At 39.7% G+C, this 19144-nt stretch overlaps 3 protein-coding genes across 4 annotated transcripts; 2 read left to right on the top strand and 1 right to left on the bottom strand.

Annotated features, from left to right (window-relative positions):
- Positions 1–385: 385 nt before the first annotated feature.
- Positions 386–11899, bottom strand: eif2ak1 (eukaryotic translation initiation factor 2-alpha kinase 1). Of its 2 annotated transcripts, none has more exons than XM_073489292.1 (15): positions 11354–11899; positions 8539–8706; positions 8293–8429; positions 8027–8070; positions 7302–7401; positions 7116–7196; positions 6926–7019; positions 6788–6836; positions 5512–5893; positions 5252–5360; positions 5001–5107; positions 1441–1555; positions 1250–1329; positions 851–1084; positions 386–718 (listed from the first exon to the last, which is right to left on the bottom strand). In XM_073489292.1, the coding sequence occupies exons 1-15, from the start codon at positions 11520–11522 to the stop codon at positions 593–595; spliced, it is 1995 nt and encodes a 664-aa protein (XP_073345393.1). In that variant the 5' UTR covers positions 11523–11899; the 3' UTR covers positions 386–592. The 2 variants fall into 2 exon arrangements, with proteins under 2 accessions (XP_073345393.1, XP_073345394.1); XM_073489293.1 differs by lacking the exon at positions 11354–11899 and adding an exon at positions 8886–9162.
- On the top strand, positions 2541–4951 carry LOC141015304 (ankyrin repeat domain-containing protein 61-like). Its single transcript, XM_073489294.1, has 4 exons — positions 2541–2652; positions 2875–3046; positions 3147–3347; positions 4299–4951. The coding sequence occupies exons 1-4, from the start codon at positions 2612–2614 to the stop codon at positions 4929–4931; spliced, it is 1047 nt and encodes a 348-aa protein (XP_073345395.1). The 5' UTR covers positions 2541–2611; the 3' UTR covers positions 4932–4951.
- pms2 (PMS1 homolog 2, mismatch repair system component) lies at positions 9149–18580 on the top strand. Its single transcript, XM_073489291.1, has 16 exons — positions 9149–9231; positions 12325–12385; positions 13301–13443; positions 13561–13647; positions 13735–13837; positions 13924–14107; positions 14795–14962; positions 15215–15312; positions 15402–15501; positions 15684–15768; positions 15855–16007; positions 16105–16960; positions 17056–17223; positions 17326–17426; positions 17654–17823; positions 18173–18580. Exons 2-16 carry the CDS (start codon positions 12372–12374, stop codon positions 18314–18316), a joined length of 2574 nt encoding a protein of 857 aa, XP_073345392.1. The 5' UTR covers positions 9149–9231; positions 12325–12371; the 3' UTR covers positions 18317–18580.
- The last annotated feature ends 564 nt before the right edge of the window (positions 18581–19144 follow it).

Genomic DNA, 19144 nt, shown 5'->3' with positions numbered 1-19144 from the left:
TATTTGGCTATAGACAGACAGTCAGACTGCCATATCTATGCTGTAATGCCCATTTCTAGAGACATTTTCGAGTGCACACAGTAGCTCCACAATTTAAAGTCCTTAAAACATGAGGGAGCATCCCCTGTGATCAATAACTAAACCGCATATAACATCATCAACCACATGTGCAGGGTATTTGTACATCTGTGCACATAAATATATGTGCCCATGTCCCAATACAATCAAAACTGGAAGGCTAATTGTGTCCACAATTGATTGACAATTTGCTGACAATGGGCTGCTCACAAAGCTAGACAAAAATCAGAGTAAAAATGTGTTTTAAGTGTCAAACATCTTAAATGATCAATAATCACATGTTGCTGTTTGTAAATCTGGCAAGGCATATCAGAAATGGGTTTTATTGAGCTGAATGAAGATAAATAATAGCACCCTTACATCCAGGTGCACAAGACACACTCAAATGATTACACATGCACGCACACAAGCACACAAGCACACTCTACCACTTGTACCAAGTAAGCAAAACACAGTACAGCAGTGGTAGAATGAATCAAGTATTGACAGTCTGTGAAGAGTTGAGATTAAAGGGTCAGGCTTTGTCCGGCTCAGAGATGTGAACTGTGACTTGTGAGCTCTGAAGCTGGCTGATCTGTCTCTTCAGCTGCATGATCTCTTCCTCCTGCTGTTCAACCCTTTTCTGCAAGCCATGGATCACCTAGGGGGGAAAAATAATTGTGACATACTTACATAGATCAGTTATCCCAAAATACTCTTACCTTTAATGGCACAGAAAGTCATGAAGGGGTTAATTATTTATAGAGCTACGATCTATCCATGTACTACATACAATGTCTTTACTGCAGAAGAGGTCACTCTGTAGAAGCTGGCTGGCTGTGGGCCGAACACTTGGCTCTTTACTTGTCAGTTTCATGATGTATTTAGTCAGGACTGGCCATCTTTGGCAGAACGAGTCTGGGATTTTCCCCTCTCTCAGGTTCCCAAGGGTCCGGACCCGCTCCATCTCTGTCCCAAAGGGCTGGAATAGCTCGAGAGCGAGCACCCCGATGCTGTACATGTCTGACTGGGAGGGGAAAAACACAAATAAATTTTAGACTCACAGTTGTTCAAAAAGTCATAGAAGAGATGATAATGATGAATATTAATAATGGAAAGTGTAGCAAGAAAATATGTTGCGTTCTATGAAAAATTAAGTCTGAAGTTGTCTGAATATTATTCATTTGTTTACCTTTGAATCATAATGGGAGCCCTTCAGTTGTTCTGGTGCAGCATATACAAATGTGCCAACACCTGTGGTATGTGAGGAATCTGCAAAAACACACCAGAAATGTGACTTTAAAGCAAATGGCCCCATCTGGTGGTGATTCTGTGAGGGACTGTGACTTGAAATCAACAAGATAAGAGGTGCGCAGTATTTACCAGTGCTGGGAGAGGTGGTGCTTTTATGGCCATCCATTAATAGATCCCTGCAGGCCAAACCAAAGTCCCCAATCCGAACATGACAGTCATGACCGTGGAGGAAAATGTTCCTTGGCTGTGGGAAAATGCAAAAATATCACAATTAGTTTTATATGTGACTGGGTGTAAAGATGCAGATGTTTTTGCATATGAGATCATAGTATTCAAACAATATTTTCAGGGCAGATTTCAAGACTTTAAGCATTTCAGGTATCTCATGTATTTTCCAAAGCATGTGAGCTTATGCAAAGTGCATTCTTTGAAGTCACACAAGCACTGGAAAACCTCTAATTTACTCTGAAGGGACGCACCAGTCCCCATAATTGGCCCCACACACAGCACGAAGTTATCAGTTGTAACAGGAAGCCCACACATCAAACTTAGACGTGCAACACTCAAACCTACATGATATAATCAGACTGACGAAAAACCCCAAACCCAAAAAACAGAAGTAGCTGTTGAAACTACCAAACACAGAAAACAGGAGTAGTGTCCTTAATTTTCTTCCACAGCCAAAAATGAACTGACACACCTCGAAGAAATACAGACTTGCATGTGCAAACCTGAATAACCAGCTCTTAACCACTGCTCACCATGAGCAAAACCAAATACAGACAGCAATGAAGTTCAGTGCCTAGTCATGTCGGAGGAGAGAGAGGAACATCAGGACCGGAACAGTAACATTTCTAAGTTTCAGGGCAACGAATTCTATAACGCTATTCGGGATGAAGACTTGGGACGTATGGAAGAAATGACAAAAAGGTATGACAGCAACTATCTCCTCAAGATACAAGACGGCACCCCCTCAGAGGTTTTCTGTAAGGTAAACGCAACAATGCAGCCATTTTCTTGTTATTTCCTTTTTCTTTCTTTTACAAATCACCTGTAAGAATTGGAACATGATACATGTAAGTTAATGATAACCACAAGAAAATTCAATAATTACTCGGAACTGTCAGGTGTCTTTGCTCTAATGTGATCATTGATTTATTAAAATAGAAGGCAAACTAGACAGTACTTTTTGAAGGGTTAGTCTAGTTTGTCTTGTCTTGTCATGTCATGTCATGTCTTGCCTTAGGGTCGTGCTATCCGTCCTCTTCACCTCGCTGCCTCTTACAGAAGAGTAAACAGCATGCGGATCTTGCTGTCAGCAGGGGCAGACCCTGAGATGAGGTCTGGACAAACACATCCTGTACACACACTAAACACCAAACATCCCGCCTATCAATTCTACAGTGTTAAACAAGCCTCTCATATCAGAATGAACAACTACAACAACTCAGGAGGAGCCCCTCATTTCAGTGGGATAGTTAAGTTAGATTGTGTATGCAGCAAGTGTCTAATTTCATTTTTGGTATATCTGCAACAGTTTCACTTCCCCTGCGTCTGTCACAGGGACGGGCTTGGTCGAACCACTCTACACTTGGTGATAACCAGTTGGCCTAGTTTCCAGACTACTTGGCCAAAACCAGGCTCCAAGCTCTGCACTGTGGTTACCAGCAGGTTTACACAGGCAGAAGCCTGTCTACGGCTCCTCTGTGAGCACGGTGTTAACATCAATGCAAAGGTAAAACTTTTTCATATAGCAAAATCTATGTTTAGCCTCTTTGCTTTTGTGAGTATAGTGTTTAATGTAAAATCGACTGTGTCTTGTGGTTCCTCCCTAGGTGGATGGCAAGATTCGCCAGACAGCTCTCCACCTTGCAGTGCACTACACAGCTCTGTCTGCCATCCATACTCTGGCCAGCTACGGTGCTGATATTAACGCAGTGGCCGGCAGTGGGATGACGCCCCTGCATATGGCCGCTGGGATCCTTCGTAAGGACATTATAGCCAGCTTGATTAAAGAGGGAGCAGATATCAACATGGTTTGTGATGTTCTTCTGTTATCATCTATTTCTTCTTGCTTAAAGACTCGCAATAAAACAAAAAAGACAAATACTGAAGACTCTTTCACAGCAGTCATATTGACCTGTCAAAACAGGTGAAGCACAGCTGTCATTAACTAAAGGTACATTCCAACGGGCTACATTCCATGCCTTACTGGGACACCTGAACAGACACGAGCCATCATATATCTTTGTAGTTTAATTAACACCTCTGTTTTTCCTGTTATGGTGAGTCAAAATGTCTAAAGCTGCAACCTATGCTTATTTTTATCATCAATTTATCTGCCAATTCATCGATTAATCGTTCAGTCTATGAAATGTCAATATATATTAAAAAAAATGCTGAAAATACCCTTTATAAACCTCTTCCCTTAACGGAACACTTTTCTATCATTCTGTAAACTGACCTGTTTTATGGGTATTTCACATCATATTCAATGAATAATAATAACAACAGTGCAGAACAAATGATAAACTGTCCAATCATCCCAAATAGTGAATTGCAATAACTGCCAGACGTTTATGTATAACGAGCCATTTGAATGAATTTCGAGCAGATTATTTCCTGTGAATTTTGCATCAGAGATGAGTTTTCAAGATATATTTGGAATTATTTTATGTAGTCAGTCTCTGTATTAAGTACTTAAATGTTTTTTTTAAACAATCATAGATTCTTAATAAAAATAATTAATGATTCATAACTGTTGATTAGTGATCCTGATGATATCTTAATCACAAGTAAATGTGCTAGACAACACAAAAGATCTTTTGATTCACATGCAAACGTTTCTGTGCATAGAAATTCAAGTGACACCAAACTTTGCCCTCACATTACGATCCTTGTAGTGCTCTTTATTCTGTTGAAATATGTGCATTAGGTTCTACATATGTCCTGTATTAAATTCAAGTAAATTCTTGACTATTTTCAAGGGTGTGAAGAACTCTGGGAACACCCCTCTGCACATAGCTGCTGTGGCAACGGCTATGAAGACTGCTAAAACCCCAGTGGACTTCAGTGGCTGCATCTCAGAGCTGGTCAAACACGGAGCCCAGGTCGACGCTACAAACAAGGCAGGAATGACACCTTTACAGGAGGCGTGCAGCATAGGCGACAATGAGCTGGTGGACCTGCTGCTCAGGTATGGAGCCAACATCAACGAGCTGAGCAAAACAGGAGAGAACTGTCTGTTTCTGTTCCTGAACCGCAGGGCTAATGTGAGGAAAAAGTCTCTGCTGGTGAAACTCTTCAGTCTAATCTCGCCGCTTACTGTCTACAACCACAAAGGCCTCCTGCCCTCCACCTTGAATCTACCATGTTTCTTCAAACAGACACAGCAGCTACTAAAACTCATTCAGCAGCCAAGGAGCCTTCAGGATATTTGCAAGAGAGCAATTTATCTAAGATACGTCCAAGACAAGAGAGATGAATTAAGAAAAGTCCTGCCTGAGAGTGTCTATAACTTTGTATTCAACTACTGGGAGGATTCACGCATTTCCTTTGAGACCGACAGTGATGGTGACCAGGACTCATTCAATAGCCTTACTGACATGGCTCCTCTCTAACACCTGTGTGTCGATGCAAACTGCACATAAGCTGCTTCTGTTTAAATAAAACAAATCACAGTAGCTTACCTTCAGGTCTCTGTGCATGATTCCCCTGGAGTGAATGTACTCGACGCCTTCAAGTATCCTTCTCAGCAGGCTCAGTGTGTGTTCAGTATCAACACATCCATACGGACCTGAAAATAAAAAAACGTTTAATCTATTTTCCAAAATTGTATTTTAGTTTAACTCAGAACAAAAGTTGACACATAATCATTTTAAACCATCTGTGATTCTCTAATCTGTAATCATTTAAATCAATGCATGTTTTTAACAATTACATTTTGAGGTCAGTTCTTCTTTGGGCTTGTTGTTCCTGTCAGAGATCCAGTCCTTCAGAGAGCGCTCACACAGCTGCATCTGGATGTAGAGCATCAGGTGGAACTGGACCTGCAGATACAACCAAACTATAACTAAAAACTGTAACATTTTTAAAAATAATTCTGAAAACAAATCTTTCATTTTCAGTAAGCTATAGAACATGGTAATCTTTATGTTTCAAATTCTTGTTTGATCACTGAAAGTCTCTTTTAGCACAAACCTCTTTGGGAGGCTTTGTTGTGGGAACGTCAGCCCACTGCTGACATTCCTTGTCGATGCAGAAGTTGTTGTTCAGTTCGATGCTACTCCTGCTAGACTCCTCCTCTAGAAGTGCTGAACTGTCCCAGCCTGTGGCAGGACATTTGGTGCCCTTCATGGGATCTCGTTGTCCCAGGAACACACAGGGGACGTAGTTCTTAGGGATGCGCCGCATCGTCTTGGGACACACCACTTGGCCATTCTCTTGGGTTGGAACTAAAGCTTTGACAGACTGGGTCTCTCTTGGGTGTGCGTTGGCACTTGGGGCTGCATCTGTCGGTGCTTGACTGAGGCTTTCAAAAACAATGGAGCTGGTGCTGCCGCTGTCAGGGCTCTCATCAGAACTGTGAATGAAAGAGTCATGATTTACTTACTGTATAAACTATAATTGCATCTACATGAGATGAATACACTGGTATAAATAGTGATTGGAATATTTTTTCATTTTTTGACCTGCAACACAGTGTTAATAAAAAAGTACTTGACGACAACAATAAAAATGTGCAGTTAATCAAGTCTGTAATTCATCCAACATACACAGTAATTACAAGTATCATTATTTAGTAAGCATTATTTATTGTATATGTATATGTGTATATTTATTCTAGTGGAGTGTACATTTCTTGTATTTTTGTTTTGTTTTTGTTATATATAGATATTGTTATTATTATTATCATTATTATTATTATTATTATTACTATTACTATTATTATTATTTCTGCATATTCTGAACTTGAATGGGAGCAGCTGTAGTGTAAACAATTTCCGCTCGGGATAATAAAGTATTTCTGATTCTGATATCAATAAACCTTATAAATAACAGGTGTGGGGGAAAATATTGATTCCCTTAAAGGAATAGTTCACTCTAGAACGAAATTCAGTCATTATCGACTCACCCTCTATTACTAGGAACTATTCCTTTAATTAACAGGATTATTTTTTCACAATTCCTGAATCGATTTTATATAACTAGCGCTTAACCCCAGCATCGCCACTGTTTTAATTCACATACTTTCCATACAACAACACGTGTGCTCATATTTTCGGCATATACAGTTTCCATATACAGTTTCATATGCTCTGGACATATAATAATTGATACTAGGGCAACTTGTGACTATTTCCATTATTGATTAATACACTGATTATTTTCCTGAAAAATAGTTACATTTCAATTAATTTACTGGTGAAAAATATCAATATAAATGAATGTAAGAACAGTTAGTGTGAGATCCTACCTTTCTTGATCTCCAGCTGATCTCAGTGCAGGCAGGAGAGACTCAGGCTCTGCAACAGAAATGTTTTTAACAAAAAGCTTCTAAAGTCCTTGAAAAGTAACTTCACTCACAAACGTAGCTAAATAGCTAAACACTCACGTGCCGCAGGCTGAACATGTTCCATCCAGGCAGTGTGATAGCCCACAACATTTACATGCTGCAGGCTGGACAACACTTTGACTTCCCTGAGGACCTAAAGCAAAACCAGATCATACAATTATCCGTCTATCACCTGTCTGTATTTGGTTGTAAAAATAAAGCCTCTATTGACAAAACACTGATGGCCCACCTTCATGCAGTCATCCTTTGAGACTTTTTTGATGAGTATTTTCTTCACAGCGTAGCACTGTCCATCCAGTTTGTTCATAACCTACAAGATAAAGTCACACATAATATGATTGTGTTGATCAACTCAACTCATGTTCTACTTTGGAGGAGTTTGTTAAAAAGTATGGAGTAGAACCGAGTAAAATACCTTCCAGACATTTCCATATGATCCTTTTCCAAGTCTACACATTTCTTCAAATTCACTAAGATACCGAGACGTCTGCGCTTGAAACAGGCCCTCCTTCGGTCTGTGGGAAGACAAAAACAAACATCTCTTATTAAATACTTCTCTTTTATAATGTGCTGTTGTTTTCAGCAGGTGGTATTTTTTTGTGTTGTTTGTTCCTTTCTATAAGTGTGTAAGTGTATTCACTTCTTTGACCTTGTGTTATATTAATAAAACATGTGAGTTCACAACAGCTGCAACCAGGTACGCAAGGGCATCCATACGTACATGCATTTAAATGTACACAACCTCATTACATGGCAAGATGGGATGTTTCTACAAAGTTTGGTCATGTTACCAGAATCCATTACTCACATAACTTAATAACTTTGTTAATCCAAAAATTATGCGTATTTTGTTGTAGGCCGCTCCCACTGCCACACTCCCTTTTAGCCAGTTGACATGACCACAAACACACGCCTTCTCTCTCTCATACACACACACACACATACACACACACACTTGACCCACGTACCATAATAATTACAAACAAGAACAAAAAAAAGGTGGGGAAATTGGAAGTGGCACGACTGGTTGATCGACCGGGTGTCCGCTAGAGCGACCTATCATCGCAACTAAAAATAAATGTAATAAAGATTAAATAAAAATTCCTTTCAAGCAAGTCAACTACTCAAAGTGCAGCCTACCTTACTGCTGCATTGTGTGCGTTTGTACTGAAAAGTTGTTGCCCCTGTGAAATGAAAAGAGGACAAACAAGTACCAGTTAGTTAGTGGCTACAGCACTTCCCAATTAACAAAACTACAAGCTGAGTTTGCTGCTTCTCTCACTGACTATGTCTATTACACTAAGTACAAGTACTCATTTTACATAATTAGTTAAAATTAAGTCAGTCCCAACATTAAAACTGACAACATACTGACTACTACAAAGACATACTGATGATTTTGTTACCTGTGGATACAGCGAGGAGCTGGCAGCATGAAGCAGCTCAGTGAAGGCCCGGTTGTGCTGCAGTCTGACGGTGCTGAACTCATCACTTACGGCCAAAGGTGAGAGGAGGTTCATGGCGGCTAAACGCTGGCCAATGACTGTCAGAGTTACAACAAAACAATTCATAACTGAATTAGGAATTAATGACAAATCGTATGTATAATGTATTAGTCTTTAAACTAGCTATCACTTCATCTCAGTACATACCTTTAAACAGCATACGTGAGCGTGCTGGATTGCTCTCGTAGACGAAGCACAGGTGCTCCAGCAGAGAGCCCAGCAGAAGGTGGTTGGGGATTGCTGAGGCAAACTCCTGGATGGACGGGTAATGCCTGCCAGCCATCAACACCTCATGGTTATCATCTGTGTCTGAAGCTGAGCACACAAAATGGAATAGAAAAATGAAAGAGGAAGTGATGAAATAGTTTTTACAATGAAAAATCCTCTTAAAAGGCTCAAACTGTGGCACAAAACAACAGTTTACATTATATTTGACTTTGTCAGCTAAGATCAAATACACATATAACCACAAAATTTCTTCTCTTTAGTCTTACCTTCTTCAATAGCCTTTGCTATCAATTCAACAAGGTTTTTGTCTCCTAGGTCCATTTTTCTGTATAAAAACACTTTTGGTCCGACATTAAGCACTCAGAGCTCTACTAATAATTATCCTGCTCACATCCAAGGCAAAAAATTAGCTCATCTTGTTTACACATGAGGGGGCGTGCACAGCAGTAAGGCTTATCTGCCAGTTCCAGTGGACCCCAGCCTCCTCCACCTAACTGTACTCCAATAACACATGATCAAGCTGAGACACTTGGTCACTGTGCCAGGATGGAAAGGAGGGGCTGTTTCATCTACTCTCATTTCACCATACTGTACAGCAGGAAGTGTGGAGGGGCAAGTCCTGACTTGTTTTTCTTTATGTAAAAAAAAATTTATAGGTGAAAATACAGGCAGAGAGCAATTGATCTGTACTGAACATTTTTTCAACTACACTGATTAAAACAAAATGAAAATGACAACATAGGGCAAAACGAGAAGTAGAAATGTATTGCTAAACTAGGATCCGACTTGATGTAACATCCTGATGATGTCACTAGACCATGCCAACTTACCGTTAAATGCAAGTTTATGTAAGGTTACGAGTAAAGGGCCATGAGGCTACTTCTCAGACTGTGAAAACAACCCTGATGATGTCATCAGGGGAATCCTAGATCTGGCTTGAGACTTCAAACGTTCAATAAAAAAACTGTGTTATAAACTGGAGGCATGTAGTTTGAAAGATGGTTAAATTTAACAGGCGGGGGGGTCTAATGAAAGAACACTGTTAAGGTGCATTATGGGCAATGAAGAGAAAAAAAGATCCACCTATTTTGAACCTAAACTCATACTAATAAACAAAAAGTCTGGATATTCATGCACCTGTCGCTTCGATTTTAACCATTCTATTTTCAGCCTGTCCAGCGCAAGGCCTCTTACTTTCTGAAGGTGCAGTATCAAATTGCTGGAGTACCCCTTTAAGCCTGTTGATTAGAGCTGAGCTGTATAAAGATAATGAGCAAAATATCTCTGTAAGACCTTCTGCTAATATTGATTTATACCGCAATGTGATATATATGTCTTTATAGAAATGGAAAAAACATGTCAGACTGTCTAGTTGTTAATAACATTAGACTGCAACAATTCTGGGAAAAATCTACTAGTAATTGCATTATAAAGTAAGACAACTTTAGAGGCCTTTAACAGCTTTGGCATACTTTCTCTTCATAGAGACCAGGACTGAGACTGAAGTATATTTATTTGAGTGGTTATTTCTACTTCTAAGAATCAGTCTTGAACCTTACATCATACAGAGGCTTATATTATGCAAAAAAGGGAATCTACCATGGCTTGTATAGGATGACAGGCTGGCCTAGGCTGAGGAAGAGACTAAAACTTGTGTGAATGGAAAGCATTTTTTCTCAAAAAGTGTAATAACAAGTACTACACTGGTACTGACAGGGTTAAAGCTATAACAGCTATAAACTGTGTTATGAGTTTGATATGTTAAGTAGAGCTGGGCACTATATACAATATAAATTTCGTTATCGTGACATGAGACTATATATCGTCTTAGATTTTGGACATCATTACATCTTTATATGGCATAAGTATTGTCTTATCCTGGTTTTAAAGGCACCATTACAGTAAAGTGATGTCATTTTCTGAACTTACCAGACTCTTCTACTCGTTCTAACACTTGCCTTTACCCACTTAGTCATTATGTCCACATTATGATGATTATTGATCAGCAATCTCATTGTGTTGGTATTTTGTGAATGTATCAATAGTCTTCCCTACAATACTGCTGTATCTATATCAAATCTATATCAAAGAAGGGCCTTTTTGGTTAAAAATATTCTGATATTTGATTTTGTCGCCCAGTCCGGACATTTATAAAATGCTTTTGATAAAATTCTAACATATAGTGGTATATATTGTATATTGTAATATGGCCTAAAAATATTGCAATATTATTTTGAGGACATACCGCCCAGCCCTACGTTAAGCAAAATGTTATGTCCTACAGGTGTGGACAGAAATGAACTCTTGCACTCCGTTTTTATCAACCACATAAAAATGCGTAATGTTTTATTATTATGCCATTTAACAAAATGGACATGGGTACATACTGAAGTCATAACTTTTCATTGCATTTCTAAAAGTACAGGATACAGCGGCTTTACTCATCATTCTTTAAAATATTATGATATCTAGAGTAAAGGTAGGGTGGGCACTGTACCACAGTTAAGAAGGGGGGCCCAGAGAGTCATGTGTTGACATTGCCTTTAATCCCTCAACTACGCCCCTGGCTATTTACACAAGCAAGAAAGTCTCGAACCACTCAGATCTACGTTTTATTCTGGTATCATTGGGTCAGGTAATATGGGTGAACCACCACCACCACCACCAAAGTCAGGTCGATAAGGACCAGTAAACACTGTTCAGTTAGGTATAAACCTTAAGTAAAGCTGCTTACTGTCAAACTGGACTTCATCGTCCTCCTCGCTTGCCCAACTCATCAGTCCGTTACTCTCACCCTCATGTGTCCTGAGGGGTTTAATGTTGTGGTGGACCAAAATATTACTGCTGCTACCAGAACATTCCTCCGACCGCAGGAGTCCGTGGTTGGATGTCGAACTGTACATTATTGTGCATGAAGAATAATAACTCGTCAAAAAAAGTGCGTATTTTAAAATGCTGCTCAATTTACCGCAGCTATCCCATGTCAGCAGTGAGATACGTCAAAACTAATCACTGAATTCTGGCTTAACAAGTGTTTACATCGCATAAATATGTCAGAAGAGACGGTGGAAGGTTTCTCTCACAAGAACCATATATTCGGCCATGTTTCCACATTAGAAATAGTCAGGGACCGTCTGACAATATACGTGCTCGACCAAGAACAAGACTAACTGACTAAACAAAAGTTATGCTAAAAATGATAGTATGAAAGCAACAAAACTATTATGTTCTAACATAAATATAATTGTAAAGCTCCAAACCACTGAGAAGGACCCTGCACGAAAAAGCTATTCATTCGTTTTTTTATAATATGAGGTATTTGTACACGCGCCCTGACGTCACGTTTCCGGTAGGTTCGGTGATGAAATGCTACAAAGTTTTGGGCAACTGTTTTTATAACCCTGACGCACGTGTGTCAGTTGTTTGATGCTGTCGCCACTCTTATATTTGTGTCTGTTTTGTGAATTTGCTTCTTCCACACATTTTCATTTTATATTATTACTTTTAAGAGACAAACTGCGCAGTTTTGCGCAAAGCTGACGCTCGCGAACGATCTGCGCAGTCGCGCGGTACAGCTCGACTTCTGTGTTTACAACATGATGCCGTGAAGCGTGGTCACTGAAATTTTACAATTCAAAACAAACTTGCTGTATTTGACAATGTTGACTACTAACTAGCGGGTTTCTCTTCCTTCCACCGTGTTAGATAGAGTCGCATGTCAAAAACCTCGTGAAGCTCTTCAGTCTTTGAAGATGTCTGATGCTTGGTAAGTAAGCTAACAGAGTAATTATTTCGGTATCTTGACTGCAGATGTATTTGTTTTTACATTATGCAAATCTACAGTGTAGACGTGTGTTACATTTGGAACCCACACCGTTAGAAAAGCTCGTGTATATTCTTATTTACACCTAAAACACATGTTCTTACTAAAATAATGGAGCCACTCTACAATATAGTACAATAAGATTAAAATCAACTCCACAAGCAATATACATTTAAGTGAGACATCACATTTTATTATTATTCCCACAATTCTCATGTATTTATCACAGATCAGAGAACACAGGGTTTAAAGCTGCAATATGTAAGAATCTGCCACTTGTGGAATTAAAGCTGCTGTAAGTGATCTATTTGTATTAAAATAAAGTGTTAAATAGCTCTATATTCCAACAGTAATCAGGAAGTTTGCTAAAACGACAGCAACACTTACAGCAGCTTTAATACTGAAAACAAATAGGGAGCAGCACATCATCAGAGTAACCATAAACTGCTGCTAACTCTAGCTGTCATTAGCTAGTTAGCTCAGTTAGCCGTGCAGCTAGTGGTCCAGACTGGGAGCTTGGAGCACAGGGGAAGTGTTGATGTTTATACTGCTGGTCCAGGACAGGGCAGGGCTAGCTGATTAGCATGATAACTTCAGTAGATATCTCTACGTCCTAATACATAGATGTCGTAATATCAAAACTGTGATTTCTTCACATTCTGTGGATTATTTTAGTTCTTTTTTTGAGGGGTTTCAATCTTAAATCTTACATGTAGTACATACATACTGTATTGCACCATTAAGGAGCTTTTAATCTCTTCTAAATAGCTGTACATGTTTAAATCTGTTGCTCAAATATGAATTCAACAGAAGATAAAGTTATACATCATTGTGACTGAATAATGCTTTTCTTCTCAGCTGCTCTGAACCTGCCAAAGCCATCAAGGCCATCGATAAGCACTCAGTGCATCAAATCTGCTCTGGACAGGTGGTGCTGACTTTGTCCACCGCTGTCAAAGAGCTGGTGGAAAACAGCGTAGATGCAGGGGCCACCAGCATTGGTAAGTGTTGATGCACACAGTGTGATACTAGGGTCTTCTGTTTGCTAATGAGGTTTTGATAGCCCACCAATTGCTCATGAGTGCTACAGTTCTGAACCACATTGTTACATGTTACAGATGTGAGGCTAAAGGAGTGTGGAGCTGAACTGGTGGAAGTGTCAGACAATGGCAAAGGAGTAGAAGAAGCCAATTTTGAAGGACTGAGTAAGTGTCAGTTTTGTTTATCTTCACCCAGATAGTCAAAGTCTAGCTGATCTTTTTGGTCAAGTGAAACTTCTGACCGTTCCACAGCATTGAAGCATCACACGTCAAAGCTGAGGGACTTCTCTGATCTCATCCATGTGGAAACATTTGGCTTCAGAGGTGAAGCCCTCAGCTCTTTATGCGCTCTGAGGTAACAGCCACGTTAACGCAGCACATAAACCTATATTAACTGTTATCTCATCGACTAAAATTCCCCTTTATCCCCCCGTGCTCCAGTAACCTATCTGTGGTGACATGCCACGAGTTGAGCCAGGTGGGGACCAAGCTGGTGTTTGACCAAAAAGGCCACCTTGTGCAGCAGTCACCTCATCCCCGGCAGCAAGGCACCACAGTCAGTCTCCAGCAGCTCTTCTACACCCTGCCTGTTCGACACAAGGAGTTCCAACGCAATATTAAGAAGGTCAGTCATCAAAGGATCATTCTCACATACATTTTCTGAAACTCCAGATAGTTTTCCAAACATGAATGTGTTTTTTTTACTTAACAGTTTTTCCTACTATCTTCTCAACCATTGATTTCCATTCTTGTTATATAAGATTGTCTTGCAGTGACTTTACACTTACTTGGAAAAATATTTAAATATTGTGTTATAATACATTTGAAAGTGTGGATTGCAATCAAAAGGTCCTCCAAGTTGTGTTTCCATGTGGTGGTTTGTACTCAACCTTCTGAAAGCAAAAAAACAACCAAATTCACATCATATGTTTGACCCTTCCCATTTACATACGTGCACCTATTTGTTTTATTAATGTAGGAGCGCATCAAATCCTGAATGTCTGAGCTTCCCAGCAGCACATGAACACACCACCGAAAACACCTCTATAACTTTGCAAGTTGATTTCAAACTGAAATCTAACACAGTAAAGGAGCAAGAGCATACAAAAGCACCAATGTAAATGCAGCAAGAGTTTAACCATCACATAAATAATCCAAACTAATTCTGAAATAAAACTCTTTTCTTAGAACATAATATGACTTGTAATGCCTTGTAATTGTCATTTTTCATTTAGTGCCATAGAATGTATAAGTTTATACCTCTTCAGTGTCATTGTCTTCAATTGAATATTTCATTCTTCTGTATTTTCAGGAGTATGCCAAAATGATACATATCCTGCAGTCCTACTGTATCATCTCCACAGGAGTGCGTATCACCTGCTCCAACCAAAATGGGCAAGGAAAGCGCAGCACAGTCCTCAGCACCAGTGGCAGCCAGAGTATGAGAGACAACATAGGGGCCATATTTGGACCAAAACAGGTTGGAACATTGGTTTCACACTGTTCTTGACTATACTGTTTATCTGTAATCTGCAGAAAGTGTCAGTCTGATTCTCCACAATGCTGCCTTGAATTAAATAAAACATTTTTCTTAAGTTCTTAAGTTGAAATCCAAGAGTTAAAGAATTTCCCCAAACCTTAGAGGAACTGTGTAATTCCTTAGTTGACGAAAACATTTCTCTTATTTGGTTTTCTAAGTATCTAATTTCAGTGTCTGTTGTGTCTTCTGCAGCTGCAGAGTCTTCTGCCTTTTCAGCAAGCGTTTGCTACAGAAAATGTTCTTGAAGAATACGGCCTCAAAGAAGCCGATCTACCCAAACAGCTCTTTTCGTGAGTGTCACCATTTTATGGAAGTCCTGTTCATTCCTTCTGTGCAAACAAAAGAGTACTTTTTTAAATGAAAAACTCTGTTTTGGCAGCATCACAGGGTTTGTGTCACGAGGAGACCATGGCGTTGGGAGAAGTGCCACAGACAGGCAGTTCTTTTTCATTAACAACCGGCCATGTGATCCCCTTAAGGTAATTTATACAAACATTTAATAATGGGTAATAGCACATTTTAATGCAGCTGTTAGCACATATAACTGAGACCTTTTTTCTGTATTATTACAACAGTGTTTTACTTTTCTCTACAGGAGTATTTATAGTTGTTGACAAACACATTAATACACATCTAATTTCTGGTTAACCTCAATTTTCAGGTGACCAAACTTGTGAATGAAGTGTATCACATGTACAACAGACATCAATATCCATTTGTTGCCTTGAATATAGCTGTTTCCTCAGGTAAGCAGATAACTGAACTGAAGTTATTCCTCAAACAAACCACAGACTTTCTGTTCTACATGAGCATTTTTGTGGTGTTATTTCAGAGTGTGTGGATGTGAACGTCACCCCAGACAAACGACAGATTTTCCTTCAGGAGGAGAAACTTTTGCTGGCTATTCTTAAGACCTCTCTTATCAACATGTTTGAGGCAGGAGTCAATAAGATAAGCCTGAACTATACACCCTTAACCAGCACCAGTAAGTGCAGATCATTACTTCTAACATTTATAGCAACACATAATATTTATTTATTATATTATGGCAGAGTAATACTGAGAGTGCTTTTTGTCTCTAGATACAACAGCAGCATCTGAAATCTGCAAAGTTGTCCCATCTAATGAGAATACACCAGAATCTGGAGAGGAACCAGTCACCCAGAGACCAAAGTCGTCCTTAAACCTGGCCGGCCCAAAAGCTGCTTTTGCAAGTCATCACAGCTCCACTTCTGGGAACAAGTCAAGTGCTGCAAAAGCTGCCAACATCGGCCCCACACAGAAAACACTACAATCTTTTTTTAAGGACACTGTCAAACCTACTAACTGCACCCTGAGTGGTGTAAGATCTCCTTTGAAACCCTCAAGAGATCTAGCAAAATGCTCCCCAGTGAGGAATTCTGTGCTAGATGGGTTCAGGTACGGAACGACTGTCAGGGATACAGACTCCAGTTGTGATGTTAACATGGGAACACCAGATGTTCAGTGTTCAGGCCTAGAGTCCAGTTCTCCTGAGCCAGCAGCTGACAGACTCAGTGTGAAAGATGAAACATTTGAAGAAACGTCCGACGATAATCACACCGTTCCTGAAGAAGCAGAGCTACAGACTGGTCCAATCACTTCCAACGAGGACTGTCCTGTGAGCCCGGATGCCAAGAGGGCCAGGACAGAGAAACCATATTTCACTAAAGAGCACAAATCCAACTCTTCTTCAAACCATTCAGGGAAATCCTCCTTGATGGTGGACACGTCTGTCTGCCGTCAGAGGAGGACGGTGCCTCTCAAGTTCTCATTCCAAGAGCTAGCAGGGAAGATGAAAAGGTTACAGGAGACACAGGCACAGAGGGCCGGGGAGAATCTGCGCTATCGACGCTTCAGGGCCAAGATCAACCCCGGAGAAAACCAGAGTGCAGAGGATGAGCTCAAGAAGGAGATTAGGTAGGATTTTGCTCCTGTAAATGCTGCTGACTGAATTTACCAATCTTGGTGTGTAATTTCCACAACTGTAAGTTATCTTTCTTTCATCCATACAGCAAAGACATGTTCAAACAGATGGAGATCATAGGTCAGTTTAACCTGGGCTTCATTATCACCAAACTCAACTCGGACATCTTCATGATCGACCAGCATGCCACAGATGAAAAATACAACTTTGAGATGCTGCAGCAGCACACTGTGCTCCAAGGACAGAAACTCATTGCGTAAGAATCAAAATCTGTTGATAAATTCTGCCTTCTGTCGTTTAGAATGACCTTTTTTACTAATAAGTGATCTGTTTTTTATTTTTCCCTTTACATGTGCAGCCCTCAGAAGCTTCACCTTACTGCTGTCAGTGAAAATGTACTCATGGAGAACATTGAGATCTTCAGAAAGAATGGCTTTGAGTTCCTCGTCGATGAGGATGGTACGAACATTTAACTGTTGAATACAAGCAATTAGTAATTTAATTTTATTTAGTTGAGTGAGTTAATTTTATATGAAGTTCAAAACAATTACTCCCTATTTTGATGATATTTGATGATATCAGTTACTCCCTATTTTGATGATATAATTTTATATGAAGTTCAAAACAATTACTCCCTATTTTGATGATTGCAAACACTAAACTAACTTTTTTATTTGTGACTGCAGCTCAGGTGATGGAGAGGGTGAAGCTGGTGTCTCTGCCCACCAGTAAAAACTGGACATTTGGCCCAGCTGACATTGAAGAGCTGATCTTCATGTTGAGCGACAGCCCAGGGGTCATGTGTCGACCATCCCGCGTCAGGCAGATGTTTGCCTCACGAGCCTGTCGAAAATCTGTGAGTTTATAATGAAAATAAACAGACACTTTGAAGGTCCCATATGGTAGAAAGTGGGATTTACATAATTTTTTTTATTATAAAGCAGGGCTAGGTACAACACTGTGAAAGTAAAACACTCCACAGAGAATTGCGCACAGCCCATCTTCAGAAACTGTGCCTTTAAACGAGCCAGCAAGACATCTGTAGAGTAAGGTATGATTTTGAGTAATCTAAAGTGTAAAAACACTGAGGGTCCTTAAATACCTACAATAAGGGCAGTTGTTATTCTGTTTTGCTATAGACTTATTGTCTAACATAGCTATATTCCTGACACATGATCTCTTGTTTTGCTCATGTCCATCTCAAGGTGATGATTGGCACTGCTCTGAGTGTCAGCGAGATGAAGAAGCTCCTGGTTCACATGGGGGAGATTGAGCATCCATGGAACTGTCCTCATGGCAGGCCCACCATGAGACACCTCGCCAACCTGGACATCATCTCACAAGACTAACAATGTCAAGGAAGGAACTGTTGGAAAATCCTACTTTACACTGGCTTGTTATAACAGGAATGTGCTTTCGTTCCTTTCATTTATTTCTGTTAAACATCAACCTTGCTGATGCTCTGACGCAGAGAGAAGACAGAGTTGTAGATACTGTATATTTGTATGGTTCACATGCTCGGTAATAGATGTTCTGATTTTATTTGTATTTTGTAGCACAAAATCATAGTTTTTATATTTTAACACCTAATTAAAGGAAAACGTTAAACTGCAGATTACTTTTGCGTTTTTTGTATGCCTGTCTTGACAGTCGGATTGAGTGAGGGGAAGCTCACAAAACTCAGATCAAACTGTTTAGCTGTAATACGAGACAGACAAGGCTGCCATTTTTTTCATCCACCTAAATATATATCAGAGAACATGTGCAAAATACTTTCATCTCAAAAAAGAGGAAAGATGCTTTGTCTCTAGCAGATTTCCATCTGTAGTCCTGGGCTGTCATGTCACCCACCAGCAGGAGCATTTTGTGGTCTGGTGCAGCACAGTGGTTTATGAAGGTGTGTTTCTCTGGTCATATAGCAACAATTAAAAAAAATATTTGCATCTTTGTACTGCAGAGACAGCCCAGTTTTATGAAAAGACCATCTTTCCAGCAGTAAAATACCACTTTAATGGGTGTCATAAACAGTGGGGGAAAGAGGCAAAGTACCTTTACTCAAATATTTTACCTGAGTACTTCCATTTTCTGCTACTTATTACTCCTACACTACATTTCAGAGGGAAATATTGCACTTTCTACTCCTCTACATTGATTTAACCACTTGAGTTACTACTTAT

This window comes from Pagrus major, chromosome 20, assembly GCF_040436345.1.
Source record: "Pagrus major chromosome 20, Pma_NU_1.0".
Classification (NCBI taxonomy): Eukaryota; Metazoa; Chordata; class Actinopteri; order Spariformes; family Sparidae; genus Pagrus; species Pagrus major.
This window is presented reverse-complemented; position numbering and strand designations above follow the sequence as displayed.